The following is an 18081-nucleotide window of genomic DNA, read 5'->3' on the forward strand; positions in this document are numbered from 1 at the left end:
ACACCCGTTACTTGAAAGAAATCCTGACTTTTTCTTTCTCACGTATTTGAAAACTGACCTCCTGGGAGAAAGTACCATTACATATGTCCCTCAAGTTATTTAACGTACTTTACGCAAGTTAAATTAGTTTTTTTATATATGTAACTTACTCACGAACGTTACCTAAAAGACATCGGCATTGACTTTTTAGGTGAAAGTCCTCCCAGAGTTTCCCCCTAGTGGACAAACAGGTGTGTTACAAGCTCTGATGTGATACCGGGCCGGTCTGGAATATGTTCAGCTCGGTTTAGCAGAAACACTGGAGGCAGGTGGAAAACGTTAGCCTCAATCTATCGGAGCAGAAAATACCCCAAAAAACTAAAGAAAACTTCCACGAATTCAACCGGCAGCGGCTCAGATGACGATCAACAAAATGGAAGGAAAAAGGGAGGACAAATAAGAAAGGAAAGGAGGAAGTTAGGGGGCAGAGCAGTGAGTATATTTAGGCTGGAGGACACAGCGTGAGTCACACGAGTCCACCGGTGACCTTATTGCTGGAGTCCACACATGTCCGACAGTGGCTGAAGGTTTTTTAGACGCACTATAGACTCCATAGTGTCCCGATGAGTCGCTGCTCTGTGGGCTGCTCCCGACCATCTGAGTCACAGGAAGCTATTCTTACCGCGCTAAGAATACGACTCGCAGCAGCCTGTCGAACAGCGACTACACAACCACAGTATCACAAACCATACACACACATTCAACTTCAAACGCACTGCATCAACAAACAGGAAGGTTATTATTTAATTCAATCTCATGATTTGGAGATTTTTATGCTTTTATTTTCCTTCCCTGTTGTTTTATTTCCTTTTCTGTTTTCCTTTCTCTTAACTTCCATTTTTTTTCCTTTTTTCTTTCCATTCAAATCTTTTTTTTGTCCTTTCTTTTCCATTTGTTTGTCTTTCCTTTGTCTCACTTTCATCTCCTTCCTGTTTTCCTCCATTAACTTCCATCTTATTTTACGTTTCCCGTTTTTTCTCACCACTTGTTTTTCTTTCCTTTTCACTGCTTTTAACTGTCATATTTTTTTATAGTTATCCTCATCAATAATGAGCTTTCTTAATTTATCTTAGACAGGTTTTAACGCACGCTGACAGACTTTATTCCAGAGATATAAAGTCACAGTGAAAGCGAACTTCATCCTCAATAGAAATGTTTGTGATTCTTGTTTTTTGCGCTGGTTTCTTTGTTTTCTTTGAAGCAACATTAATGCTGATGTTGAAGTTGTTCAGCAGGATCACCGTTCAGACTCTCTGATGACTCCCCGAGCTGCTTCACATGCCGAACTATTTTAGAGCGGTCACATCTACATGTGCTGCTGTTGTACTCCGACATTTGTTTGTTCCTGGAGTTTGACTTTGCTGGAGTTGATCCTCTGCTCAGCTGGTTTTTACTCCCATTAAAAAATGTGAAAAGATCAACTGCGGATTCTTAACTTCCCTGGCGTCGACTCTACTGTAATCTAAAGTACTTGTACTCTGAGTATTTGGCTCAATATTTAATTCGTAGCGGAAGATTTTACATATTGAAGACGCGAGATGATTAAAGGTTGTAATTATACATTTCATTTCCCAAGAGGTTGTAATTTTGATGATTGAGAAAATATTTGAAATCCAAACTAACATTTATGAATGCTGTGAAGATGTTTTCATAAAAAAAAAAAAAAAAAAAAAAAAATTCCAAACCACTTTCCATTTTTAATTTTTCAATATCTGTACATTAAAGGCATTTAATAACATTTTCTTTTACCATTTAAAAAAGTCATTAACTATCATACCAACAATGTTTGAAGCCACAGCATCCTGTCGCACTGATATCAATACATTTCACAGCAGTGTCAATAAACAAAAAGCTCAGTCCTTTTTCATCTTTCAAAGTTTATTGAAACTGTTGTTATATGATGAAGTCAGAATGGACGTTAATTGTCGACTAACCTTGCATAGGTTACAGACTATGCCTCACCAACAAATGACAAACACTGCAGACTGCAGCAAGAGCCCAGAAGAAGAACAATAAAAACAAACCAAAGAAAATAAACCTGACGTACTGCAATGTTAATGACTCCGGGTTCAAGGAGGATCTCATCAGCCCAGCGGACAGGAAACAAGCACATTTATAATCTTATGTTTTTATATTCATGTGTCCAGCACTGAGACTTTCAGGCGTCACGATCGGGACGAGACTTTGGCTTCTGACTCAGAGGGAACAGACGAACTAAAGCGAAATCACAAACTGAACCTAATTCGTCCCAAAACTAATCAGTCCTCCGTCCGGAAACCGTTTCGTAATGACTTTCTGAAAGATAAACAATGTAGTTATGATCATGTTTGTAGAAGCAAAATATATCACCACCAGCTTTGATGTATTTTAACGTTAGCTTCATGCAGTTCGGTCTCCAGTCGTTCATGCACTGCCTCATCGACACAATTCATCTCCATATAATGACACTTTCCTACAAATTCAAAAATATTTTCATTCATTAAACTCTTTAGTGCATCATCATCATCATCATCATCATCACTTGAATCATGGCTTTTTAAATCTCAGACACTCCTGTGAAACATGAAATACTGCAGAGTTTCTCAACTTGTTCATTTTTAGTTTGACTTTAACTCGACGTAATTCAACAAACTGAATTTCAAGAATAAATTAAAAAAAAAAATGTTGCAATTCATTTTCACTTATTTCCTCTTTAGCATTTTGTTTTCATGTTTGTAAAGTGTATGAATTATGCTATATGGACAAAGTTCTGATTGTAATAATCATCCTCTATTGCAACAGCATGATGTAATGAGGTAAAACTCTATTTTGGACAGAAAAACTGTCATTAAACACAAATTTACTGGAAATATTCACAAGGAAACCAGCAAAATATTCAGTATCACCTCATCAATTCAGTGCATGAAAATTTAGTCAAGTAGACTTTTATTAAGGAAATTGAGACAAGTTCAAATGAATTATGACGAAATCTTGTAATATTCTCAGATTTCCTGTTCAAACCTGCACGAATCAAAGTTTTATTGTGTTTACAGGCAGTTGTGTGAATTCAGTTTTAAGTAAACAAATATAGGAAACCTAAAAATCCTCCACAGGTTGAGAAACTCTGCATCGATGGCTTGAGTCGGCAAAGAATGATCATATTTTCTCGAACCTTATTTCTCCAAACTTCCTGATATGAAACCACAGATGGAACAATAGACGGTTGATATGCAGCTCGTTGGACATAAATCACTTCATCATCTGCAAATTAACTCACCGATCATTTTGAACTTGGCAGTTGGAAGCTTGTAAAGTAAATCATGTTTACTGTAGTTACAAAAACTTTTAATTTGGAAGGACGTGTCCTGTTGACTGCATATCAAACAATATCATAAAAACAACAACAAACTGAAATCTCTCCAAACGTACGCCTGGAAAACGTTTGTGAATCTTCCGTCTGTTAAACTTCTCTGATGATTCGAAACAACTATAAAACTTCATTTGGTCCCTTCAGTGGTGTCGGGTGCAGATATGTCTCGAGCTTTGGCCTAAACCTATACGGTAAACACTACACGTATGAACAAACAGAATCTAGAAGCACAAGAAGACTACCGACTACCCTGATGTTTGCTTTAATCACTCGTTTTAAATAGCTGTCAAGAAAATATAGAATTTCTTCTCTTTTTTTATGTGTTTACACCCTTAAAAAAACAAAACAAAACAAAAACGTGGAATTATTAGTTTTGCTCCCTCGGACCGACCGCATGTTTTAACACGTAGCACCTTTGTTGCTTTTATTTAATTTGTCCATCAGACTTAAATGTTGTTTAAAGGGATTTATTGTTTCGTCGCACGTTCAAAAGCAGTTTATGAAACAGGCCTTAAACTAGCCGGTGGATGACACACAGCTGGAGCACACGAGCACAGGAATCCTCCTCCACAACCAAGCATCTTATTTATACACAAGTGACTGACAGCCGCCGTCTGACAGCTCCAAGCTTTATTGCGTTTTTAGCTGCAAACTGAAGTTCGGAGTCTGAAATGATTATTTTTACTTGTCTGCTCACAAATTCTTTTCAGAGAAATTTGAATCCTTTAACATTAAATGTTCACTTTGTGGAAACGAAGATCATATATGCACATTTATAAATAATAAAATGTTTCTATTTTGTTAACTTTTGTGCATAAATTTATAATCTTGCAAACACCAGTTTAAACCCGTTTGAGAATGTTTGTTTTGTTTGTACATTTAATCCTGTTCACAAAAATCTTCATCTTCTTTGAACAAGAGAACAAATTAGTTTTGTGTCTTTTATCAGCATATAAATATATAACATATATTTTTCTTTGATGAAGATACAATCGCACACACATTTATTTTATATGAAGAAAATGTTCTGTCAGCAACGTGTGCAATCTGGATTATAAATTGCATCGTTGAGGTCATTTATTATGAATGCATGGATTATAATCTTGCACACAAATGTTGTACAATTTACATTTTGTGTGTGAATTATTATTTTGCTGAAGGCCTTTAGTGAATAAGACAATAACTTAAGATGATTTGTGTTCGACAGGAGAACAGTGAGCTCTGATCTCCCACATGAAGCAGGAACACCTGAGAGGATGTCGAGGACTCTTCAGGTCTCTCAGCGGGACGCCGATCAGCTCAACACACGAGATCTAACGTCCAACGTGAAGCAGCGGTGAGTCGTCACGTTTCTCTGAAGCTGCTGCTTTCAGGCGTTCGTTCAGTCGATGAGTCGCCGTTGTGTTTCGCTCAACTAAAAAAAACCCTGCAGACTCGCGTGAACTTGTGTTTAACTTCTCAGTCAAAGCTGCATCTCTTTTATTTGTGAAGATATTTCTGTGCGATGCAGACGGACCTCTCAACACCGGTTTAACGCGCAACACTTTTTTATGTCCTTTAAACTGTCAGAATCTGCTGCTGAGTAAAAAGTCTACATTTTGAGACGGCATGCATTTCACCAGGTTGATGAGAATTTAAACCTGATTTTGACTGAATTTGATCACAAGCGTTGATTATTTTGGATCCTCGTGAAATCAGGAATTCTCATCTTTACCGAAACACAAGTTCTGTATCGGAGACATTTATCAGTTCGAATGAAAAACAGCTCAAAATCCAGCAAAAAAAAAAACGTGATTGCATTTGTTATTTTTCCTCCCATGACTGAGAAGATCACCTTAACTGCAGAAGCTGATATTTACAGACCTTATATTTAATTCTTAATAACTTCACATAACCATTATTACTGTCTTAGAAAACCTGCATTATTAAATGTATAAACATAGATTACCTCGAAGAACGTGGGACATTGAAGATGCAACATTTTCTTAAACATTTCCGCTGTGATAAATGTCTTAAATGTCCATTTAGTTGCAATTAAAATTGATATTATTATTTACAAAACAACAGCAGCTCTTTTAAACTTATATTATTTAACTTATATTTTGCTTATAAATCTGAGAGCTACATTTTTGGGACAGACTTTATCTACATAAGAAACGTATTTACATGTAAATAAAGTTTGTATACCCTGCAGCAGGGGGCGCTGCAGAAAGAGGGTAAAGATACACTCACGAATCAGTTTGACTCCTTCGAACTGTCGGCAGTGAAAGTGGAGGAACGAGTAACGAAGCAGCCGGCGGTGGGACTCGAGCAACACTACAGATCTGAGGGAGGGAAATTTTCGGCAGTAATAAAAAAAATAAAAAAAATGTCCTGGTTTAGTCATCCTGCAGAGAAGCTCTCACTCGTTGCAGCCATGTGCTTCCTACTTCAAAACAAAACAGCAGCAGCGCCATTTTGCTGGCATGCAGTGACTAACGGTGGTAACGCCGAGCCGAGGAACACCGAGAGCCTCCGCGAGGTGACGCTCATCATCTCCCAACACGAAGACGCGACCGCCGGCCACGGGGAGCTCGGCTTTCTACACAATTCCTGATTTCTCGAGACTCCAACGATCGTTGTGACACAGAGGACACGTTGGACAAACACAACTGAAGTCAAGCGTCCAAAACACGGCAAGACGGCTGAAAAACCACAGAAACCAGCAAAAGCGGATTTTTCTCTCTTTTTTTTTTTAAAGAGTCGGATCTGAAGTCCAGCAGAGAGTTTTTTGGTCCCGGGTTTTGAAAGGCGGCAGTGTTGCTCTTCTGCTCAGTTTAACAGACTCATGACCACTTTAAGGTTTTTGAGTTGCAGTCGAAGTCTAATAATCTTCAATCGAGGAGACCGAAGTCACGTTTTATTAGATCAGCTGACCAAAAGTCAAAAATGTTCCCAGAATTTCTTCACTTTTATAGAATTGCATCTGGAAATCCTAAAAAAAAAAATTGCATGTAGCACTTGTGACCTCAGTTTTGATCAAATCCAAGCAAGTTGTTCTGTAGAAACCAGAGAATAATCAGCCTTTATCGGTTTTAATTATCTGTATGATTAGCTTTTCAAGAGAAATTCAGTATTTTTGCTGTTGTTGTTTTTACAATCTTGGTCTTCCTCTCGTAACTTTGGCCGTTCCTCAAATAGTTTGTTTCGTTATCCGGCGCGTTAGCAGATTCCTGTGGCTAGCTGGAGAATTCCCCAATCAGTACATTTCTCTGCAGATAGCTGTAATAAATAATCAGAGAGTATTTTCTTTTAGTTAGTTTGAACTCGGAGGCGAGTGTTTGACGGGGTAGCTTGCTAGCTGGCTAACTGAACAGCTAACCGCTTGTTTTTCGACAATTGTTTGAAATGACATATTTATTATTGTATTTGCGTGGAGAACTTTAGAAGCCGCGTCACCGCAATACTCGGTGGTGAAATGGCATTTCTCCAAATCTCTACTCGATGTCCGACTCCAGTAACTTCAGATTTACGACAAATATCGATACGAAACAACACAAACTCAAACTGCTGCGTCTTTCTTATTGTGCGCTTCAACCGTGTGTCATCATCCGGGACAACTGGGAGTTTTTCGTGGGCCGAACTTCTAAACCCAAGAACGTGGAATAAATTCGTATCTGTCAGAAGGTGTTGGTCTAAAACCGTCTTCAGTTCCAGATGTGCAGGAAGCAGCACGTCTTTATGGCAGGAGAAGTTAAGCTGCACATCGTAAGCTCTTCGTTGTCTGTTGTAACGGGAGGCACTTTAGTCAATTCTATAATGAGACGGGGTTCAAGGCACTAGAAACTAATTGTAGATATCACTAAGAAATTTGTTAAATATTACTGCTTTCCTTCTTGAAGCTGTTTTAAAGTCTAATGCAAAAAAATCAAATAAAAAGTGGGGTCACAAATCACATAAAATGATCCCATGCACTCCGTCATCAAAGATCAAAGCTTTTAAATAAATGAACAAGGAGGATGTAGTTTCTGAAAAGTCCTTTTTTAAAGAGATTGTCAGATAAATCTCTTTCGGGTTTTTTTTTTTTTTGTCCTTGATTTAGTTTTTTTTTTTGTTCTTTTTTTTGTTTTTGTTTTTTGTGTTAGCAGATTTGTCCCCTCTGGCAGTTTGCTCCGTCATGCACCAAATCCTTTCGTTCGACAATAATGACAATCATCATCATCATCATCATCATCATCATCATCATCATCATGATCCTTCAGCTCCTGAGGTCTCTCCACAACTGCAAGCAAATTTAATACTGACGTCATGCATTGAGTATACGTAGCTATACCATAGCTAATTAGGCCATAATGCTTTAGTATTTTGACATGCCATGATCTTCGAAAAAGAAGTGTTCCTGTTCCCTTAAACATTCAACACTTAAATGCTGTGAAACAACTTAAAAAATAATAAATAGCCAGTGCACTTTTGGTGAAAACAAATGAGAGAAAAAATCCAGAAGATGAGGAAGAAGAAAAAAAAAAAAAAAAAAAGTAAAAATAAAATGAGGTAACGTCTTGTGCATGCCGATATAAGAGAGAAGAGAGTCTCCACATGCTTTTTATATAAAGGAGTGTTGCATGGCATCAAACAGGGAACCTCCAGCCGACCTGTAGCAGCAGCAGCAGCAGCAGCGGTGCAGATAATCCTCCACGAGGCTCGGCACACTTCCTGTTTGCTTCTGATAAGGTGCCTGAAAATCTCCCATCGACAGCTGGCGCTACGTTTTCCAAACTTTCCCTGAACGTGCCGCAGAAAAAAACACACCTGAACTTCAAGTTGTAATCCGTTCGAAAAATATGTCTCTTCAGGGAAGGAAGTCGTCGTCGGACGCATTCTTCGAATCTCAGTTGGGCTTTTTGTTGTTTTGCTTTTTTTTATTTTCTTGTATCCTGAAAGTTTTGAGTCTTTTGCACGAAGCCTGGCAGGTTTCAGCTGGATTCTTTTTGATAAATTCTTGTCAAATTAGTAAATTGTGCCCTTAAAATGTAAAAACGTGTGCTTCAGTTATCGTATTGGTTCCAACGATTTAGTCCTCAAGTCTTAAACTGCTGATTTCATTCCTCTATTTGATCTGTTTTTGCATTTCATTTTGCACAAATAGTTTCATAACTTCAGTTTAAATTAACTTCCTCAAGTCATTCTTCAAATATTTCAAATTAAACTGTAATCTCATGAAGTAATTCTAAGAAATGTCATCAAACATCACAAAATATTGTAATTTACCAGCCTGAACGTGAAGTATTTCAATGCTAAATTACCATGGTAACACTCTTAAAGGGGCAGTCCATCAATTTAGTATTGCACTGATAATAATAACCGTCAAAATCAATGCAACACAGACCAAAACGCCCCGATATGTTCATCTTTGGGACAATCTTCCAAAAACACCACATTTCCCAGAATGCAACTTGATGGTCTCTAATAAACTTCTCACGTCTTTAAAACTCAACTTTCCCAGATTTCTGCTAAGAAATTGTAGTTTCCATCCATAAACCGACTGACTGCACTCTGAGACGTTGAGCTGACCTTGAAATTTACGAGTCAGAATATTTAAGGGTACAAGTTACTAAATTTAGTTCCTAATTTATCCAAAACGTTTCCCCACCACCTGATCATCTTCGTACTATTGCCGAACAGATTTTGTCTGTTGTTGTTTTTTTTAAATAATAATTTTGACCGTGTGTGTGTTAATAAGAGTGTTCACACGCGTCCGAATGAATCGATGCGAAGGAGAAGGAGAGAATAAAATGCACCAATGGAGATAAAGCATCCGGATATTTCTACAATATGTACACGTCGGCCGGCGCCTCAGACGTCGGTGAGCAGCTTCCCTTTGTTCACACAGTTCTGGCTCGGCGCTGTGCAGTTGGCAGTCCTGAGGTTCGCTTCCCTAAAGTTGTCGATGCTGTTGTTCATGTCCTCGTCGATCTCCATGTACTCCGACTTGCTGACGGCCGACGAGCTGCGGCGGCTGGAGTTGGTGTCCGACGCCAAGTTCTGGTTGCTGACGTTGAGCAGCTGCGCCTGCTCCTCGCCCTCCGTCTCCCGGTGGTAGAAGTAGTTGAAGTTGGACACGATGACCGGCACCGGCAGCGCGATGGTGAGCACGCCGGCGATGGCGCACAGAGATCCCACGATCTTCCCGCCGATGGTCACGGGGTACATGTCCCCGTAGCCCACCGTCGTCATGGAAACCACCGCCCACCAGAAGGCGTCCGGGATGCTGGTGAAAAACGACTCCTTCTCCTCGGCCTCGGCGAAGTACACGGCGCTGGAAAACAAAATGACGCCGATGAAGAGGAAGAAGATGAGGAGGCCGAGCTCCCGCATGCTGGCCTTCAGAGTCTGTCCCAGGATCTGGAGCCCCTTGGAGTGTCGGGACAGTTTAAAGATCCTGAACACCCGGACCAGGCGGATCACCCTGAGAATGGCCAGAGACGTGGCCTGCTCCCCGCCGCCCTTCGCCTCCTTGTTCTCCGGGTCGTCCGCCAGCTCCGTGCCGAGAGTGATGAAGTACGGGATTATCGCCACGATGTCGATGGAGTTCATCATGTTCTTGAAGAACGCCGCCTTGCTGGGACACGCGAAGAAACGGACGATCAGCTCGAAGGAGAACCAGATGATGCAGAGCGTCTCCACCATGAAGAACGGGTCGGTGAGGACGTTGGGTTTGTAGTACACCGTGATGTTGCCCACGATCCGGATCCGGTCGTTGGGATCCTCCTTCAGCTCGGGCAACGTCTCCAAACAAAATATGACAATGGAAATAAGAATAACCATCACGGAGACGATGGCGATCCCCCGGGCGGGCCCCGAGCTCTCCGGGTGCTCGAACAGGAGCCAGATCTGACGCTGGAACTCCTTCTCCGGCAGCGGCCGCTCCTCCTCCCGAATGAAGCCCTCGTCCTCGCGGAATTTCTCCATCGCCTCGGCGCCGAGTTCGTAGAACTTGATCTCCTCCGAGAACATATCCAGCGGCACGTTGACGGGCCTCCGGAGCCGCCCGCCGGACTGGTAGTAGTACAGGATGGCGTCGAAGCTGGGTCGGTTCCGGTCGAAGAAGTACTCGTTTCGTAAGGGGTCGAAGTAGCGCATCCTCTTCTTGGGGTTCCCGAGGAGAGTCTCCGGGAACTGGGCGAGCGTCTTGAGCTGCGTCTCGAAGCGCAGCCCCGAGATGTTGATGACGACGCGCTCGCAGCAGTCGTGGTCGTCGTGGTCGTCGTCGGGCGGGTACGGGTCCTGCGGGTGGCCCGGCAGGGTGGAGGTCTCGTCCATGTTTTCGGTGGACACCACGGTCATCCTTCCTGGTGGGTCGGAGGACAGGAAGAGGAAGCTGGGTTGGGTCGGGGGGAGGAGGAGGGTGAGGGCGGGCGGGTCGGCGTGGAGACGCTCCTACTGAGGCCAGGAGCCGAGCAGAGCCTCCCTCTCCATCGTCGTCGTCTCCGAGCTGAACATCGTGCGTCTCTCAGCGACGCTTCATGTCACCTGCGGGACGAAACAAACAGACGGTGAGACTTCCTGTCGGTTCTCGAGGATCCTGCAGCTCCTTCAGCTCTGCTGCAGTCGCTGCCTTTTTACCGCATACATCAGTATTCAAGTTTGCAGCCCCGCTGCGCCGGTCCTCCCTCGGCCGACCGTTCACACTCAGACACACAACGAGCACCGAGGATCCGCAGTATCCTTCAGGTGATGAAGGTGAACGGATGAAACGTACCTGAGCGGAGGTGGAGAGCTGCAGATGGAAACGTCCGTCCTCTCCGCACCGTTTAATACTGATATCAGCTTACAGTATGTGTGAAATATTAATAGACTATGTTGTCTTGGTCAACATCCGTATCCTCTTGGTGTAGGTTTTCAGCAGCCCGCGGGAGGAGGAGGAGGAGGAGGAGAAGGAGGAGGTAGAGGAGGAGGAGGCGGTGGCGGCGGCGGCTTCAGACGGCTCTGAAAGGCGGCTCAGTGGCACAAAACCGGACCGACGGTTTATCAAAATCATGCTGGAAGGTTAAAAAAAATAAATAAATAAATAAATAAAAAAAAAGAAGAGGAGGAAGAGGAGGAGGAGGAAGACGGAGAGGAGAGATGAAGAGCCGGAGGCTGGACGAGGCTCGTCCCGGTGTGATGGGGAGGACTGGACTGGGAGGACCGGGAAGGACCGGACGCTGCAGCATCAGCAGGACGCAGCGCGCGCTCTTGTTTTTCTGCTGCGGTAAAAAAAAAAAAAAAAAAAAAAAACGACAGGAGAGAAAAAGAAAAAAAAAAAACCCGCCGAGAGACTTTAAAGGAAAACGGACTCCCGCACCGGAGAGAGCGCGAGTCTCCGGTAATTTAGAAGCATATTGCAGGATTTCATGAGGAGAGGAGAAGAAGTGAGGAGGAAGAGGAGGAGGAGGAGGGAGGGGTTAGGAGAGAGAGGGAGAGCGAGGGGAGGGGAGGGGAGGGGAGGGGGGGTCGACGCAATGCAGACAGACTGTAAAACACAGTTGGCTCTACAGTAACGTGTCTGCACGAGGAACCGGACAGCAGGTCGGGCCGAGCTGCACGACTCAACGGGCGGCTCCGGTTCTCCCAGATCCTTGCGCGCACGGTACCGTTAACGGGGAGCAGCACGTGCGGCGCCGCACTGCATCACGTTATGTAACCGGTCCGACGTGTCTCCGCTGCAGGTATCAAACCGTCTGAAAGTCTGACTGCGGGAATCAAACTGTCCCCGGTAATTGGCTGCCGAGCAGCTCGCGACGGTTCGGGCCCCGCGTGTTGGTGTAAATACCCCCGGTGTTGCTATGGTAACAGGGGGGCAAAAACCCAGCAGACTTCCTCTGACCTGTGCGAGTCTGGTCCAGGTGGATCAATAACCAACTTCATCCAAACACTGATTCACACGTGTTCAATGAAAATATAATAATTGTTAGAAAAAAAAAAGTCCAAATTTAATATGAGGTCAAATATATAAAGTTAAGTCAAAGTTATGAGAAATTATGTCAAAATTATTTAATGAAACGGAAGCTCACAAATACGGATGATGACGATGATATTTTATTGCCAAACGAGTCTGAATTTTAAAAAAATGATAATTTACATCACAGCAGCGACACAAAGGATTCAAACAGTTTAAAAATCTTGCAAACAAAAATGCAAACATTTTAATTGATCAAATATGTACTATTTTAAATTATGACTTAAATATACAAATACATCTAATATTTTGAAATCACTAACCTCACTTGTCGCATGATGAACTAAAATTGTTAAAGTGCTAAAGCACATCGTGAAAATGATCATTTTCAGTAACAGAATGTTGACTTTTTGATTCACACTTATACAATTTTATATTGAACTTTTCTTTTTTCTTTTACTTCACATATTTGATCACAGGTGTGTAAAAATATCACTTAACTCGTACCTTATGTGCTTTTCTCTATAAATATTTAAATTTCCCCAGCATTCATTTTTTAATTCAGATTTTACTTTATTTATTCATGTCATCACTTCTATTAAAGTTTCTTCACCTGTAAAATATTCTGCCTCTTTTAATAACCACACTCAGATAACTTCCCAAACAATATGCTGATGTAAAAGAATGAAGATATCATTTTATGTGCTCCAACCTGCTTTAAGCTGAAAGCCACATGTGCTGATAAGGGAGATAAAGGATTTGGCATAAATTATAAAACTTGAGCTGGGAGCTGCTCAGAGGCTTAATTTGACTTCATCGGGGCTCCTGAGACTCGCTGAGCCGGCGGTTATCTCACCTTCACCGTCGGTGAGGTCATCTGAGTCGGAGCCGGTCGCCACGACTTTAAATTCAGCCTCTAAAAAAAGATGAATCAGGCAGCGTTCAACAAAGATCTGCAGAGAAGATTCATCAGCAGCCTTAATAATTCAGTCAAACGTGAGAAGTGGAAACTCGTGTGTGATTAATAAGCTTTAAAGGGGAAATATACATATTTATTTAAGTCTTGAGGAAATCAGAAACAGTTTTTCTGTCGCGTTTGTTGGAAAAAGCTCGAGCTGACTTCATTTCTTTCTTTTATCATTTTTTTTTTTTTTTATCAAACAAACAGGAAGTAGTTGAGATGTACATTTATTTTTATTCATTCGTTTCCAAAAATCCCCGGAGACGGAGTTCAGCACCACGGACAGCTCCAGCTCCAAACATCCACAGACATTCCTTCCTCTTTTATTTTATTTTGAAGGTCATTAATCGGCTTTTTTATTTCATTATCATTACATATATGTATATACACATATATATATATATATGTGTGTATATATATATGGTTATGACTGTTGTGTAGTTCGTGCAGCAGATTGGAGCCTGTTGGAGGCAGCAGGAGTGAAAGGCCGGCAGACGGACCCAGCAGTGGGCAGGAAGTCGGGGATCAGCTGGCCGGAGAGCTGGAGTCGGTCCCAGTTAGACTCTTAGTGGACAAACAGTCACAGCAGAGACAAAAAAAAAAAAGACGCGTAAAGAGGAAGACGAAGCAGTGAAAGTCGGTTTCTGTTGTTTAGATTTGGCATTAAATGATGGACCTGGATGGTTTTTGGACTGTTAAAGGATCGTTGTGCTTTATTTCATGCTGCTGTGTCTCGGTGGTTGAGGCTCACGTTGCAGCTCTGTTGTAGAGATTCAGAGAAACGAGGAGTCGTAAACAGCTCGGAGCTCCTGCACCTCTCCTGATCTTCACTGTTTTACAGTTTCAGTCGCACTTGAAAGGAAACACAGAAATGAACCAAATTGACCAATCAGAGATCGACATCACGGGATACTTGTCAGCTCATCTAATCACCTAAATATTCATCTGCTAGTTTGTTTATATGCTTTTATATTATCTTAGTCTATTATTGATTACTGATATGACAACGCTGGAGCAAATTCTTTCCTATTTAATATCCCAAACGTTGATGTTTGTTTATCTGTCCAACTTTGAGCTAAATGTGTTTTTATCTCCCACACAACTCTTTTAATATCGACATAAACTCTCTGCACTTTTTTGTTGTATCCTTTATTCTATTTCTGTTTATAAACTTGTGATCATATCTGTAAGTATCGAGGTTTATATTTACATCAGTCTTTAGAGATAAACGGTCAAATTTGCATCTCAATAAAAGCACCGAGAGAAGCTGAACGTCTTGATGAAGCTGAGCGTGAGTGCCGGAGGACTGTACAGCGTGTCCTTGTGCGTGGATGAAGGTCGCGCCGTGTGGGTGACTGAACTATATTTGTAGCTGCAGCGTTAGTGTGTCACTGTAAGTGGCCGACAGGTGGCCGACTTTCTGCTGCGCGGCTGCTGCGACTGAATTCCTCCAAACTAAATTTAAAATGTGCTGATGGTGCAGAAGTCTATCCGGCTGACGCACCTGCAAAATCAAATTCATTCATTATCTTCTTTTTTTAAAACTTACTCTCGCGAAGCTGTGAGAAATAAGGGTCCAGCGGGTGCTGCAGCGACCGCTGGTGGCGGGCAGAGGAACTGCACGTCCACGGCTGCATCCTGAGCAGCGTGTAAAACCCCCAACTCGTCTAAATTAGACGCGCACGTTGGAAATGTTTTTGTGCTCACTCATGCAGCCAATCTGCACAATCTGCCAGAAGACTTACGATGAGCTTCAATCCATGTTATGGTGAACTTTGACCTCTGAGATTTAATGGGCAGGATTATAATCCGGCTCGACTCCAGCGAGGCTCGCGTCTTCCGTGGGAGTGAATGCGGAGAGCTTTGTCCGGTTCTTAAAGGGACATTATGCCACTTTTACTCTTCAAGGCTGAAAATATTTAGCAGGCCGGGTTTGTTGAAAACCTGCTGCTGAGTTGCATCATGGGAAACGTAGGACCTGTTCAGAGTTAGATCCACTGCAGACGGAAACAGGGTCTAAAACATCTGCACTTGAGTTTGAGTTTTTGTGTCTGTTTTGCGAGTTATTTATTCCTTTTCAGTATTTTTGTGTCTATTTTTGTGTTTGCAGTCATTTTGCATCTCTTTGCAGTTGTTTTGGCCGGATCATTATATTTGATATTTTTCTGCTGTAGTTATCAGTCGTCAGCTTCCTAAAGGCTGAAAAGTTTTAACAAAGACTTGGTTTGTGCAGTAAGACACACCAGCTTCTTCTTTCCGGTCTGTTGCAGAGATTTCGATATTTTAACGTGTGAATCTTCCTCCAGAAGAAGAACAAGTTCTCCCGATGCTTGTTGTCAGTTTAAAGGAATACAAACCAACCAAAGTGGCGTTCGCCCCGATAGCAGAAGGATATGATGGTGCATATGGTTCTCCAGCGGCGGTGCAGCGCGGTGGAGGTCTGGACACGCAGGGCTGAAGTCAGATTTAGAACCTGTGAGAAGGTTCAACTCTTCTTTTTGGTTGTTAAAACACTTTATGACGAGCGAACTTCCAAACTCGGACTTCGGGCTGCGGAGGAATTAATGCAGCTGAGAGGAAGCACGAAAACACGAGAACGAACGGAGACTCCGTTGGTCGCCGGTAGAGTGCTGAACACACATATTCACACGTTGCCGCGGGGATGACTTCATCCTTCATCGCCGGCCGGCCGTCAGCTGATACGAGCTGCTATAACCGGCCGCGTGTCGGATTACAGCTGCTGCTGAAACTCAAGACGGACGCCTCAAATCCCTTCTCTAAGCAAGTGGAAACTTTGAACGTGCACTTGAACTTTACAGAGCCCCCCCCCCCCACCACCACCACCACGCCTCCACCACGCTGCCGTTTTGCAGCCGCTAAGCTGCCGTAGGACGGCGGTTTCCTCGACTGGGAGGCCGTGATTGGAGGATTTAGAGAAGTATTAAAAGGGGAACCTTGTTAGTCAGTGAGACTGCAACACAGATCCTGTTTACCTTCGTACCTGCTGAGCTGGATGGAAGATTTCCAGATCTCTCAGGTTGGAGCACGTGTTGCCTCCTTCCTGCTTGTAAAGTAAAAAGGATGTTTTCTTCTTTTAATCTTTAATTTCACAGTTTTATATCCACATATTTCCATCATCGCCCGCTGCAGAGCGTTAACGTTGGCTGTAAGTGGCTGCACTTCCTGTGAGCTCCGGTCTTCTTCATGCGATGAGCAGCAGAGAGGATGATGATGGGGGGGGGGGGGGGGGGGGGGGGGGGCTGCTTCATGCAGCCCGACGCTGCATCCCCCATGGCGACGCAAGGCCCTGTCATCTCCCTCATCGTGCTCGTGCCCAAATCAGGGGCAACATGCTCATTAAGCCTTCCTCCTTTTCTTTTTTTTTTTTCCACGGGGCTCTTCATCGCTCCCTCCGTCCTCCTCCTCCTCTTCTTCTTCCTCCATCATCATCTCGGCCTACATCTTCCTCGCAGCTCCTCGTTGGGGAAAACCTCGGGAGATGGAGCGAGGGGGGGGGATGGTGGAGAATCAGATGGAAGCACATGAAATATTAATCTAATAAACACGCTGGTTAAGAACAAAGTGCTGAAGCTCGCTGAGGAGGAGGAGGAGGAGGAGGAAGAGGAGGAAGAGGAGGAGGAGGAGGAGGTGGAGGAGGAGGAGGAGCTGGACGATGGGAAGATGAGCAGGAAGTCAGTGGATTGATGCTGCAAGTAAAACCATATCGCGTGCCACGTTATTAACAAGCCATTTATTAAGAAGTGAAATCACATCCAAATTGAAATCGATGACGTGAATCATGTGACCTCAGCGTTTGAAACTGAAAACCGTTGAACTAATAGAAATATATTTCCACCATGTTTTCTACTTTCTTTTTTTCTGTTTGAGCTTTTATTGAAGCTTCTTTGTGTTTTTCTCGTTGAGCTCACTTCTTCTAAATATTAATTTAACAGTAGCGGAAGAAATCAAACTTTAATTCATGCATTCAACACAGTTCAAATTTGTTGCTACTGAGATGATTGAAACTGAAAATCTCTTTATTTCTATCGGTTAAAAACCTCATTTTTAATTTGAGGTTTATTCCAAATAACTGCAGACCTTTTCAGGCAAACATTTCAATGTCGTGTCCATTTCCTGCACAGCGCTGATTAAACTCTGACAATGGGGGGGGGGGGGGGGGGGGGCTCTGCTGAGCGCCTCATCGAGCTGCAGCCGCCCTGATTAACGCAAAGAAAAATACTATTTGCTTATCCCTTATTCATGTAAAACATTTCAATATGTTCACACATGGATGAGTGGGCTGGGGAGGGCGGGTGGGGGGGGAGTTAGCAGAAGCTGCAGCAGGATTTATGACTGTACCAAACGCCCCCCCCCCCCTTCCCCCCCTCATTCATAAACACACGGGATGCTTATATAATGCCAATGCAGATCCCCCCTTCCTTCTCCGGTGCTATTTATAAGCCCCATAGCATGCTGGGAGACGAGCGCAGCCAATTCATGCAGTGCCCTTCAACACCAACAGACACCCCTCGGGGAGGGGGGGGGGGGGGCCCGACTTCAGGGAGCTATTATTAGAGTCACGTCATGGGAGAGCCGCAAGAGGAGAGAGGGAGGTGAAGTGACAGATTGGGGGGGGCATCGCTCCGTTGATGATGACGACGATGATGATGATGATGATGATGATGCTGATGATGATGATGATGATGATGATGGAGCGAATGGGAAGTAAAGGCTGGGAAACCACGGATGTAACGAGGTTCACGTTTCCACGGCAGCAGAGAGGACATGAAGATAAACGTCCGTCGTCGGTTTCAA

At 43.2% G+C, this 18081-nt stretch overlaps 1 protein-coding gene across 1 annotated transcript; it reads right to left on the minus strand.

Annotated features, from left to right (window-relative positions):
* Positions 1 to 1899: 1899 nt before the first annotated feature.
* Positions 1900 to 11269, minus strand: kcna1b (potassium voltage-gated channel, shaker-related subfamily, member 1b). The gene is made up of 2 exons (XM_069139408.1): positions 11127 to 11269; positions 1900 to 10897 (listed from the first exon to the last, which is right to left on the minus strand). Exon 2 carries the CDS (start codon positions 10709 to 10711, stop codon positions 9221 to 9223), a length of 1491 nt encoding a protein of 496 aa, XP_068995509.1. The 5' UTR covers positions 10712 to 10897; positions 11127 to 11269; the 3' UTR covers positions 1900 to 9220.
* Between the last annotated feature and the right edge of the window lie 6812 nt (positions 11270 to 18081).

The sequence above is a fragment of the Embiotoca jacksoni genome, unplaced genomic scaffold, assembly GCF_022577435.1.
Source record: "Embiotoca jacksoni isolate LCO1_2020_lvr unplaced genomic scaffold, fEmbJac1.0.p SCAF_82, whole genome shotgun sequence".
Taxonomy (NCBI): Eukaryota; Metazoa; Chordata; class Actinopteri; family Embiotocidae; genus Embiotoca; species Embiotoca jacksoni.

Bases quoted from the DNA above. Each gene is read 5' to 3' on its own strand.
- kcna1b (XM_069139408.1), bottom strand. From the start codon at position 10,711: ATGACCGTGGTGTCCACCGAAAACATGGACGAGACCTCCACCCTGCCG.